We start from the raw sequence: 12,303 nt of genomic DNA, 5'->3' as shown, positions 1-12,303 counted from the left end.
ATATTATCCAGTCGAGTCCAGAGGAAGCCATCTGGATATATTCTATGAAACCGTCAAGGATGACTTTAGACGCATAAAAAACGTCAATGACAAATATAATCGGAATCTCTCACCCCTTGAACAACAAGCCTTGAAAGAACTAAAAAAAGATAATGAAATAATAATCAAAACGGCGGACAAAGGGGGAGCAGTAGTCATCCAAAATAGGACTGATTACATCACAGAGGCGAAAAGACAACTTGAAGATGACTCCACCTACTCCAAAATTGACGCAGATCCCACTCAGCAGTATAAGGATGACCTTCATATAATATTAAAGACAGCCCTTAAAGACGATGTCATCTGTCAGAAGGAATTTGAGTATATGGTAGTAACCAAGCCTAAGATCCCCATCTTTTACCATCTCCCAAAGATACACAAAGATAATAGACGCCCTCCAGGTAGACCCATCGTGGCAGGCATCAATTCCGTCACAGCCAACCTATCTCATTATCTGGATCTCCGTTTACAAAAATACGTTAAAGCCCAGAGATCATATTTAAAGGATTCTACCAGTCTCCTGAGAGAACTGAAATCATTTAAATGGTCACCTGAATATTACTGGCTCACCATCGATGTTCAAGCCCTCTACACGTCAATTCCACACAACAAAGGCATAGAGGCTGTCACCAGGATACTCTTGAATGATACTACAGTATGTCCAGACGATTGCGAATTTCTAACCAATGGCATAGAATTCATCCTACGACACAATTTTTTTGAGTTCGATGGTACCTTCTATGTACAAAATCGGGGAACAGCGATGGGGACGAAGTTCGCCCCATCATACGCTAATATATTTATGAATGACTGGGAAGAAAACCACCTATATGAAGGTCCAGATTACAAGTATACAAACATCTGCTTTTATAAGCGTTACATCGATGACCTCATTGTGATCTGGAACGGAGACGCACCAAGCATAGACAGGTTCATTGCAGAGATTCAAACTAACTCCTACAACCTAAAATTCACCTACAAATGCGATCCAGAGAAGATTGATTATCTCAATGTTCTATTCAACACCGGGAGAGGGAGTGAGATAATCACAGCTACTTACTTCAAGAAGACCGATGTTAATAGTTATATCCCTTCAGAAAGTTGCCATCTACCCCGCTGGAAAGAAAAATGTACCCTACTCGCAATTTCTAAGAATTAGGAAGAATTGTAGCTCTGAGGAGACCTATTGGGCACAATCCAACACCTTGAAAGAACAATTCTTAGAAAAAGGTTATGATGAAAACAAAGTATCACGAGACCAAAGTAGAGCATCCATATTATCAAGAGAGTCCCTCCTGGAAGAAAGAGAACTTGTTCCTTCTACAACAGGACAACAAAGATCATTCATCACAAATTTCAATCAAGAAAACCAAAAAATAAAAAAATGTCTCCAGAGACACTGGCATCTCTTGTTGAAAGACCCCATACTAGGCCCACACCTTCCTCCAAGACCATCCATTGTCTACAAAAAGGCCTCAAACCTAAAGAATATCCTTGCCCCCAGCAGACTAAAGCCTGTGGAGAAAAAAACAAACAATAGTAGTTTCCTACAAAGAAGGAATGGAATCGTTCCGTGCAACAAGTGCATGTGCTGTAAGCACATTGACAAAGATCGGAGTTACACCTCTTTGGCACGAGTGGATGAGGCCATTACCTGTGACTCTAATTATGTAGTGTATTTAATAAGATGTGGCTGCAATATGTTGTACGTCGGGAAAACGAAACGATGTATCAAATTGAGGATACAAGAACATCTTCGTAATATCAAAAACAAGGTCCAGAACCACAGTCTTCCACGCCACTTCCAAACCAACCATGAGTCTAAAACAGGGGAACTAAAGTTCCTAGTACTTGAGCACATCAAACCGGATGATAGGGGGGGCGACAGAGACCTCTTTTTGTCCAAGAGGGAATCTTACTGGATTTTCCACCTTGACACCCTGAGCCCGCGAGGCCTCAACGAGAGCATCGATATGGTCTCGTTCCTCTGAGAGTTCCTTATTTGAATATGACCATCCTCATTAGATCATAGTTCACATCATTGGGATATATAGGAATTAAAAGATTGTACATGAGCATATTGATGTAATAATAATGCAAACATTTTTGGATACATTATACCTTTAAAAGAACCAGTAAATTATGGGAGTTAGGGTAATTTAACAGGATAAGCTAGTAGCATTATAATACTAATGTTTCTACCACTAGAAATTATAACCATAAGAATACTCTAAATTATCAGATATCAACAGATATTGAGAATTATGAGTCCTTTGTAGCATAAGTGGCATTATTAGCTTAAACCACCTCCATTAAGTTAACCCTTATGGGTCAGACCCATAGTGGTCTACGCAAACTAGGGAATTGTTTTGATATTGTAACCAACAACAGGATATTGTATTAAATTATGAAATAAGGGTCTATCACTTAATAGTTTTTCAGATTTATTATTTTTTATAATAATCACTAACCAATAATTGCAATTACTAATATAATTTCACCGATTCACTATTTTTTTTTAGAGTTCACTTTGATATTCTAGTAAAGTACTCCAAAATTGTCGATCACTATTTACATTATTATATTACAATATTTGATATATAATTTATCATATGTATATTGTCTATATGTGTGTATGTATGTGTGTATATATATATATATATATATGTATATGTGTATATATATATATATGTGTATATATATATATGTATTTTTTTTATATATATATATATATATATATATATATGGGTTTTTCATGCGTATATGTTTATATATTATTAGTTGTTATTCACATATTTATATATTTGTAGATTCATAATGCATTATTCTGCTAAGAGTATGCAATTACTGGAACTGGTCCGATAATCGATCCACCAGTAGTAGGAAGCACTAATCTAACAAACTTCACTGTATAGGTCACCTATAATATTGTAATGAACAATCACCTATAGAGTCCCAATAGGAACCATTCCATCAATCTTTAATGGTGGGGAACCATTTAAAACATCCTACTTGTTGCAGTATTTAGGTGGGGACCTCTAAACTTGACCGGACAGTGCCTAATTGCGGCACTTCCGGTGTTTCTTCATTATTATTATTATTATATTAGCTAACTGGTTGAAATAATCAATTAAGCAAAGTTTATATTAGAAAATGGTAAGGAGGTTTGCTAGGATTTTAAAACACCTGTAATACAGGCCATTAGGATAATTGGAGGAAGTGATGTCACACTCTAGTCCTATATAAACCCATACCAGACCATGGGAAAGCCACATTCAGACTGAACCAGTGACCAGAGCACATCTACTAAGGGGTAAGCTACTTATATTGATTAACACTTTCAGTATGCAGAACTTTGCATTGTTAATCTATGCTTGTGAGGAAGGAATTGTACTATGTTTACCATTTACCTAATGAAAGTTGAAAAAAAAAAAAAATTACTTTTATATACTTTGTATATTCTCTGTTTTTGGATTAAGTGGTTATTGTTTGATATAAGAGGTATAACATCTAACATTTGGTCGAATTTATATTAAACAAAAAACTATATTAAGGACCTTAAGAGTCCCCCTTACCCATTATATACTTCTAAGGAATTCTCCCTTTTTTTTTTTTTTTTTTTTTTCATACCACTTGGCAGTTAACAACATAAGCTGAATTTGAAATAGAGGGTCCGTATATGCCTCTCTGCACATATCTTTATATTACTTTTTTGTATCAATCAGTGAGGATTGCCTCCTGGAGCACCCCTGATTCTGTACTGAATTTATCGCTTTTTAAATTGTATTAAGGTATGTACACTCCCTTTGTATTTTTCTTTCTCAACTGGGAGATGGGTGCTATAAATTAGTGAGTGGCACATTATCATAGATGTTTCATTATCTGTTCGAACAGCTGGACCTACCTGATATCTAGCTCTTAAACCAACTGGGCTCCCCCCAGATCCTTTAGGAAGACAGTTATCATCATTTTTATCCACTATAGGTATGTATCCCTAATTATAGGGGAATACCACACTATATGTCCTCAATCATATTAATGATCATGTCATCTGTAGGTATAGCCACCTCTAAAGGCTCCTTTTTGGAAAATTGTTGTTTAAAGGGAGAAAGGAATCTTTTATAGCAACATTGTAAGTAATAAAAATATCAAACTCAGTATAAAAAATGTTCTTGCATATTTGAGGTTATGTACTCAATACTGTTAAATCAACAATTTCATAGGTTTGGAAAAAAATCTTTCCCCACCAACTGGTCCTCCTACATAGACATTGGAAATAGGTAAATTCCTAAAATTTTCCAATTTTTTTTTATATACATTGTTCTCATTGGGTCATTCATTTGTACAAGGACATATTAACAAACCTGTTATGAATTGTCTCTACCTGTGAAAATTATACAAAATCTTGTCGTGAGATCAGTTATGTAATTTATTTTGTTGTAATTGCACGCTACGTGAAATGACTTACTATCAATCTTTTGCCATTTTTCTGCTTCTCTTCACCTGTTCACTCCTTCCGCTTTTTTATATAGATTTTTCTGTATATCATGTCTATAAGTATTAAGATGTATGCTGCCTAAGACATTGTATACTAGCCTGTTATGATGAAAACTGTCCATATTTTAATTTTTAACAATGACTATTTGAATAAATTATTTTTGTATAACTTTACAGTTAACCCCTGATGAAGTCCCGCTAAAGGGGCGAAACGCGTTGGGTTACTTTCTTCTGCTGTTTCCATGTACCAGAGATGTATCAATGACATGTACAAAGATCTGGAATAACTATTACCACTGTGTGGAAAGAAAAGACTTTTTAATAAATATTTAAAGATTGAATGGACTTTTTTCCTATGTGCTAGATTTATATTGACTAAGGCTTGGTTGATCTAATTGGAGTGATCAACATTAGGGGCGCCAACCCACTATTGCTCTCCATATATATATATATATATATATATATATATATATATATATATATATATATATATATATATATATATATATATATATATATATATATATATATGGGCTGGGATGTTATGGAAGCCGAATTTAGCGGTCGAGAAAAATGCAGACATTATAATGTGCAAGTTTTTTCCCCAATGACGTCTCATAGGGTTTTGAGACCAGGAAGGATCCAACCGGAATGCATCATAGTCAGTGGCGTAACAATAAACTCAGCACCCATCTGCTAGAAAAGTTTAGGTGCCCCCCTCCCCTCATTATACCTGCTCATTGTCGCAGGGATTCTGACCTTTGTCAGGAGACCGCCAGTTCTAGAGCTTCTGCTCCCAAAATGGCCGCCTCCTCCTCTAGCATCCTTATAGACTGTCTCTTGTGAGGTCGGTGGCCATTTTGGGAGGGGCATTTTCAATGAAGAGTTGTGCAGTTGGACAAAAAAAAGGAGATCTGCAGAACCAGGCAGCAATGCAGCAGTAGCCCATTTAGACCATCAGCGCCAGCAACAACCCAACACCCCCAAGCCACCACGAGGTGTGTTGCACAGTGTTAAAGTCACCCATTCCGAGATGCGTGTGACTCAAGATGAGTAAATTATTTTATGTGCAATACCTGTGTCACCTCTCTGCCCCTTCTGACCATCAGCCCCAGGAGTTCCAGCAGCACCTGAACAGGAGAAAGCAGCTGAATGTTACAATATCTCTGATAGTCCATTGTGCAGTGTCATCAAATTGAGTTGTATTGTGAGGTATTATCACACTGAGTTGTGTATTGCATGGTGTCGTCAGATTGAGTGACTGATTAGTCCATCCTGTACATTATAATTCATTCCTTTGACTAAGCATTCCTTCATGTGTGTTATAATCCATTCCTGCTATTGATCATTCCACCCTGTGTATTATAACATACATAGAAACATAGTTTCCTGCCTGTAAATTATAATTTAATCAAATGACTAAGTACTACTTCTTATGACTTGGCAGTCAGCATCCCCCCCCCTGTGACTGAGAATTACTTCCCATAACTGATCATACCTTCCTACGAGTGTGGTACAGGGGTCCGACAGTCCGGCACCCCCTTCCTACAACTGGTCATTTCTTCTTGTGTCAGATATTTTCTTCCTGTGACTTCTTGTGAGTGATCATTGTTTCCTGTGACTTATCATTCCTTCCTGTGACTACGCATTCCCTCTTGTGTACGATTTTTCCTTCCTGTAACTTACCATTCTTTCCTGTGACTGATTATTCCTTCATATAACTGATATTTCCTTCTTATAACTAATAAGTCTTTCTTATGAGTAAACATTCCTTCCTGTGACTAATCATTCCTTCCTGTGACTAATCATTTCTTCTCTGACTAATAATTGTTTCTCTGACTAATCATTCCTTCCTGTGATTAAACATTCCTTCCTGTAACTAGTCATTCCTTCCTGTGACTATGCATTCCGTCTTTTGTAAGATTATTCCTTTCTGTAACTTACCATTCTTTCCTGTGACTGGTTATTCCTTCATATTACTGATATTTCCTTCTTATAACTAATAAGTCTTTCTTATGACTAGTCATTCCTTCCTGTGACTAAACATTCCTTCCTGTGACTAAACATTGCTTCCTGTGACTAATCATTCCTTCTTGTGACTGATCATTGCTTCCTGTGATTAATCATTGCTTCTCTGACTAATCATTGTTTATCTGACTAATCATTCCTTCCTTTGACTAAGCATTCCTTCTTGTGAGTGATCATTCTTTCTTTTGACTGATCATTGCTTCCTGTGATTAATCATTCCTTCTTGTGACTAAACATTTCTTAGAAATTACTAAAAATTCCTTCTTGTTACTGATCATTCCTTACTGTGAATAATCATTGCTTCCCGTGACTAACCATTCCTTCTTGTAAGTGATCTTGTGTCAGCTTATTCCTTCCTCCTGTGGCTGATAATTCCTTCCTGTCACTGACTATTTCCTCCTGCGACGTATTATTCCTTCTTGTGATTGAACAGTGGCGTAACTAGTAAATATTCTCCCCCAAGCAAAACATTCTGTGGTGCCCCCCCCCCACACACACACCTCCTGCAGGGTCACGGTGGTACCTGAGCAGCGTAAAGCACCAGGGGGCTGTGGGTACAGGGACTAGGCACTATTGTCTCCCATGCAGAGCCTCTCTCCTCCGTCACCCGCAACTACTCCTGAGTCACTGCGATGCACTATGCCCACCCCTGACTGCCCTGCTGCTCTCACTGCGCCCGCCACCTCAGGATCCCAGACCTCCTTTGGTTTTTTCGATCCCAGTCTTGATCCCCAGCTTCCCGTGTCATCCATTCGCATCCATGGGCCTGGAACACCTGTGACCCGCCCTCCCCTGCAAGCAGGAGTCTCACTCACAAGCCCCAGCTGATTGGAGTCCCTGTCCCCTCCTTCCTTGAATTATCTGGGGCTCCTGCATCTGCGCTCTGGGGGCTTTGTACAGCGTTGGTCGGAGCGGGCAGTCCGCAGTGTCCGGGAAGCGCTGAGTGAGCAGACACTGCGGACAGCGGAGGGAGAATTTGGAAATTCAAAAGGTAGGCTGGCCGCTGATTGGCTAAGAGTGCTTTCTCTCTCAGCCAATCAGTGACCTATCTTTTGAATTTTCAAATTCTCCCGCCACTGTCCGCAGTGTCTGCTCACTCAGCGCTTCCCGGACACTGCGGACTGCCTGCTCTGACCACCGCTGTACACAGCCCCCGGAGCGCAGATGCAGGAGCCCCAGATGATGGGGTCTGGGATCCAGAGACAGCGGGTGCAGTTAGAGCAGCGGGGCAGTCAGGGGCGGCAATAATGCATCGCAGTGACTGGGGAATAGCTGCAGATGACGGAGGAGGCTCTGCATTGGAGACAAGGGTGCCCAGTCCCTGCACCCACAGCCCCTGGGCGCTTCACGGTGCCCCGATGTAGCCTGCTCCCCCCTGCCACCACCTGGGCTGCGGAGCCCTAGTGTGATTGAGCATTCCTTACCTGGCATCCCAGTGACACCGATATCACCCTTCTGCCCTGGTGCACCTTGCATACCATGGAGGCCGGGAACACCTGGAACTCCTATAGAACCTGTGTTACATGGTAGGTAAGTACTGTTATTCCATTTGGAGTATATAGATGGTCGTACATAGTCTTTCACACAGACCTAATGTGACTGAGCAGAAGCCAAAAGACAAAAAGGTATGAAAGCGCTTTACAGCATCATCTCATATTACCTACTCTTCGCTGTCCTCTGGAATGTGATTGAAAGGCGGCGGCCGTTTGTGGGTGGCACACCTGTGTTTTATGGGAGTGTCTGAGAAAACGCAGGCGTCGCCGGCCATTGGGAAGAAGGGCCAATGACAGCCTTTGCAGAGCTGGCTAAGTCTAGACTTAATTGGAACCTGCGAACGGGGAGGGAGGGGGTATTGCATTCAATGATGAGTGATTACGAATGGATTTCTCCTTGTGCGCACAGAGCCGTGTAGAATCAGGCCCAATGCATGAAATGAATTGCACAGCTGAACCTCCATGTTCCCATGTGAAAGGTCTTGTTCTACCTGCAGCCAAAATTCCCTACTTGCATTTGACATTAGATCATTTGTTACAGTCTCCACCCAATGTCGTCTCCATGCACTAGGTCACATGGTATAACCCCCCCCCCCCCCTGTCATATCCATACTAGGGATGGCTATTGACCATCAGTGATTCAAAATCATCGATGGTTCATGGTCGATGTTGAATACTTTTGCCATCGATGGGGGAGAACCAGATGGTTTCCCTCCATCGATGAAACAGCAAAACAATGTTTTACTTTTTTTTTCTTTGCAAAGTGCCGGGACACGGATCATAGCTCTGCCCCCCCCCCCCCCCCCCGACACCCACATAGCATAGTTTGCATAGTTTAGCACTATCGATGGCCAGTTGCAGAATTGCAATCGATGCCAATGGCAATGATGGCATACCATTAATCACATGGTACGAACCCCTCCCCACTGTATCTATACATAATTAGGTCACGTGTTAAGGACAGTTCTCACCATTCAGTCCTGATGGTCCTCGAGGTCCTGGGGGGCCAGGGGCGCCCTCTATACTGAGCCCTTTATCTCCTTTTTGGCCAGGTAGTCCTAAATCCATACAACATAATAGGATCAGAACAATCATCCATCACGTATATACTTATGTGTAGATACTATTTGGGATAATACACTCCATGCTGTACATAATATGGATATTAGAACTCACTCAGAAGCTCTGTAGCCACAGATAAATGCAATGCTATGGCTGAGTGTTCTATACAGGTTAGCAGGGCTGCCATCAGGAATTTTGGGGCCCGGGACGCATTTCCAGTCCGGGCTCCGGGCCCCGCCCCCCCTCCTTACTTGACTTACTGTAACCCGGCTCCTGCTCCCCCATCTCCTCTTCCGCTGAGCACAGGCTTCTTCAATTCAGAATGCCGGTGGCCATATAAAATGCAGCACCGGCTAGTGAGCCAATCAGAGCTCGCATAGTGGCAGTCACTCTGATTGGCAGCCAGTACATTAGCTCTGATTGGCTCAAAAGCCAGTGCAGCATTTTAATTGGCCACCTGGGTTGAATAAGACCTGCTTTGTTCAGCACACTGAGACTCTGAGAGCAGCGCAGCGGAGGCAGTCTGGGGAGGGGGGGTTTGTGGTTGGCACAATTAGCTGAGGCTGGGACCCAGGACATCTGTACCCACAGCACCCCCCTGTTGGCGGCCCTGCAGGTCATGGTGACTTCTAATATCTGTAATAATTTATAACGTGGGGTCCATTAATCCTGATTATACAAAGGTTTTCCTTATGTGGAAATGAACAGTCATCTAGGGGTTTCTATAAACAGTACTATATACAATACATGTAACATGCTGTACCCAATGTCATGTCATAGAACGGTTATAAATACACATATGTTCAATTAGCATGCGGTCATAAATGTTATAATTTGCGATCACGTAGATAAGCTGGCAGATCTTAGCCACGGTGCATTAAGGAACCATGGTCCTGATTCAGACCAGATCGCTCAGCTGCATATATGCAGCACGAGCGTTTATCTGAGCGTGCGCACAATTTGTAGTGCGATGCACGAGCCATCTGTGCAAACAAACCATGCGATGGATAGCCATCGCTGGCTGTTCAGGTGATTGACAACCAGGGATATTCGTAGGTGGCGTGGCACCCTGGCATTTTGTGGGCGTGCCTCCTTTTAGGCGGCCCGGCTGTGGGCACAATGTTGAGCATATGGATTTGCAGGGAACCGCCCATCCAGCTAAGTGATTCGCCGGCTTGCACAGGGCGGGATTTCACTGCAATTTATCATAGCAAAGATCAGTTGTGAATAACCCCCTCTGTCTGCTGATTTCAGTCCTCACCTGGGTGCCCTTTTTCCCCTTTGCTTCCAGGAATTCCTGGGGGACCCGGTTTTCCATTGATTCCAGGCGCACCTAAAATGAGCAAGAAAAAATGAATATGAATAAATATAATACTGTATTATCATGAATGATTTATGACACAGCACACAGTAATACAGTCACACACACACACACACACACACACCGTAATACAGTCACACACACACAGTAATACAGTCACACACAGTAATACAGTCACACACAGTAATACAGTCACACACACACACACACAGCGTGCGCCTGGGTTTGCTAATTTACGCTGATTACTACTCAAACACATACACCTGAATGTAATAAGCAATGCTGCAGTCTATTAAGTCCAAACCATGATTTCACTACATGCAAGCCACACACAGCACTCAAACACCTTGGAAGCTTATCTTTCTATACTTCTCGACATTTAAAGGTTTGTTTAATTTAAGGTAAGAATCTTTGTAAGACCTGCTTATATATGCTAAGGTAGGTATTTGTTAAACAGTTATACACATTCACTACGTGCTTTCATAGACTTTACACAGTAGCACACTCAATCTACACGTCGACATGTGTCAACGTGTTCACTCTAATACAAACATAGGTTTTGTATTTATGATACAATAACATAAACCACATCTAACACCTACAAAGGATGTTTCAGCAATGTTTTAAGCCCATGCCCACTATTTTGCACACAATTAGAATAATTAATTAATTGTCTTAATTATAGTTGAAAGGCAAGATTTGCAGGTCCATATATGTGAAGGGTATGCCAGCGTGCACGGACGTACGCTCACTCTCATGAGCGGTGACATACGCTGAGTTTTCCATTGAAAACAATAGAGACCCATCCGTGCACGGTGGCGTACGCTCAGATAGCCGCAAGAAGTCGGTGGGAAGACGGACGAGAGACGTCCGTAAACGGTGGCGTACGCTCTGTTGTACGCCAGTTGTCGGAGTCCAAGGGCTGATCCGTCCGTGTACGTTGGCGTACGCTCAATTGTACGCCACTCCCCTTCGACGTTGTTTCTGGCCGTACGTATGCGGCTGATTTGTGGGTGGACCTAACCTCAACGGCCGCGTACGGAGAGCGTACGTTAATATGGAACGTACGCACGTTTGGCCGCACCGATCAGAATAACCCCCACAGTCACACACACCGTAACACAGTCACACACACACCGTAACAGTCACACACAGTAATACAGTCACACACACAGTAACACAGTCACACACAGTAATACTGTCACACCCATACCGTAATACAGTCACACACACACCGTAATACAGTCACACACACACTGTAATACAGTCACACACACCGTAATACAGTCACACACACCGGAATACAGTCACACACACCGTAACACAGTCACACACCGTAATACAGTCACACACACCATAATACAGTCACACACAGTAATACAGTCACACACACACCGTAACACAGTCACACACAGTAGTACAGTCACACACAGTAATACAGTCACACACAGTAATACAGTCACACACACACACCGTAACACAGTCACACCGTAATACAGTCACACACCGTAATACAGTCACACACACCGTAACACAGTCACACACACACCGTAACAGTCACACACAGTAATACAGTCACACACAGTAATACAGTCACACACACAGTAACACAGTCACACACACACACCATTATACAGTCACACACACAGTAATACAGTCACACACAGTAATACTGTCACACCCATACCGTAATACAGTCAGACACAGTAATACAGTCACACACAGTAATACAGTCACACACACACCGTAATACAGTCACACACACCGTAATACAGTCACACACCGTAATACAGTCACACACACCGGAATACAGTCACACACACCGTAACACAGTCACACACAGTAATACAGTCACACACACCA

At 41.9% G+C, this 12,303-nt stretch overlaps 1 protein-coding gene across 3 annotated transcripts in view; it reads right to left on the bottom strand.

The window, feature by feature from the left end:
• MARCO (macrophage receptor with collagenous structure) overlaps nt 1-12,303 on the bottom strand; it is a 114,222-nt gene that overhangs the window by 27,514 nt on the left and 74,405 nt on the right. For all 3 annotated transcript variants that reach the window (XM_083154290.1, XM_083154291.1, XM_083154292.1), the window contains exons 4-7: nt 10,381-10,452; nt 9,029-9,115; nt 7,989-8,078; nt 5,613-5,666 (exon numbers count right to left, since the gene is read on the bottom strand). In XM_083154290.1, coding sequence (XP_083010416.1) covers nt 5,613-5,666; nt 7,989-8,078; nt 9,029-9,115; nt 10,381-10,452 — 303 coding nt within the window. The remainder of the gene's footprint in view (nt 1-5,612; nt 5,667-7,988; nt 8,079-9,028; nt 9,116-10,380; nt 10,453-12,303) is intronic.

This window comes from Crinia signifera, chromosome 7, assembly GCF_055691185.1.
Source record: "Crinia signifera chromosome 7, ASM5569118v1, whole genome shotgun sequence".
Taxonomy (NCBI): domain Eukaryota; kingdom Metazoa; phylum Chordata; class Amphibia; order Anura; family Myobatrachidae; genus Crinia; species Crinia signifera.
Note: the sequence above shows the minus strand (reverse complement) of the source record. Positions and strands in the feature narration are given on the sequence as shown.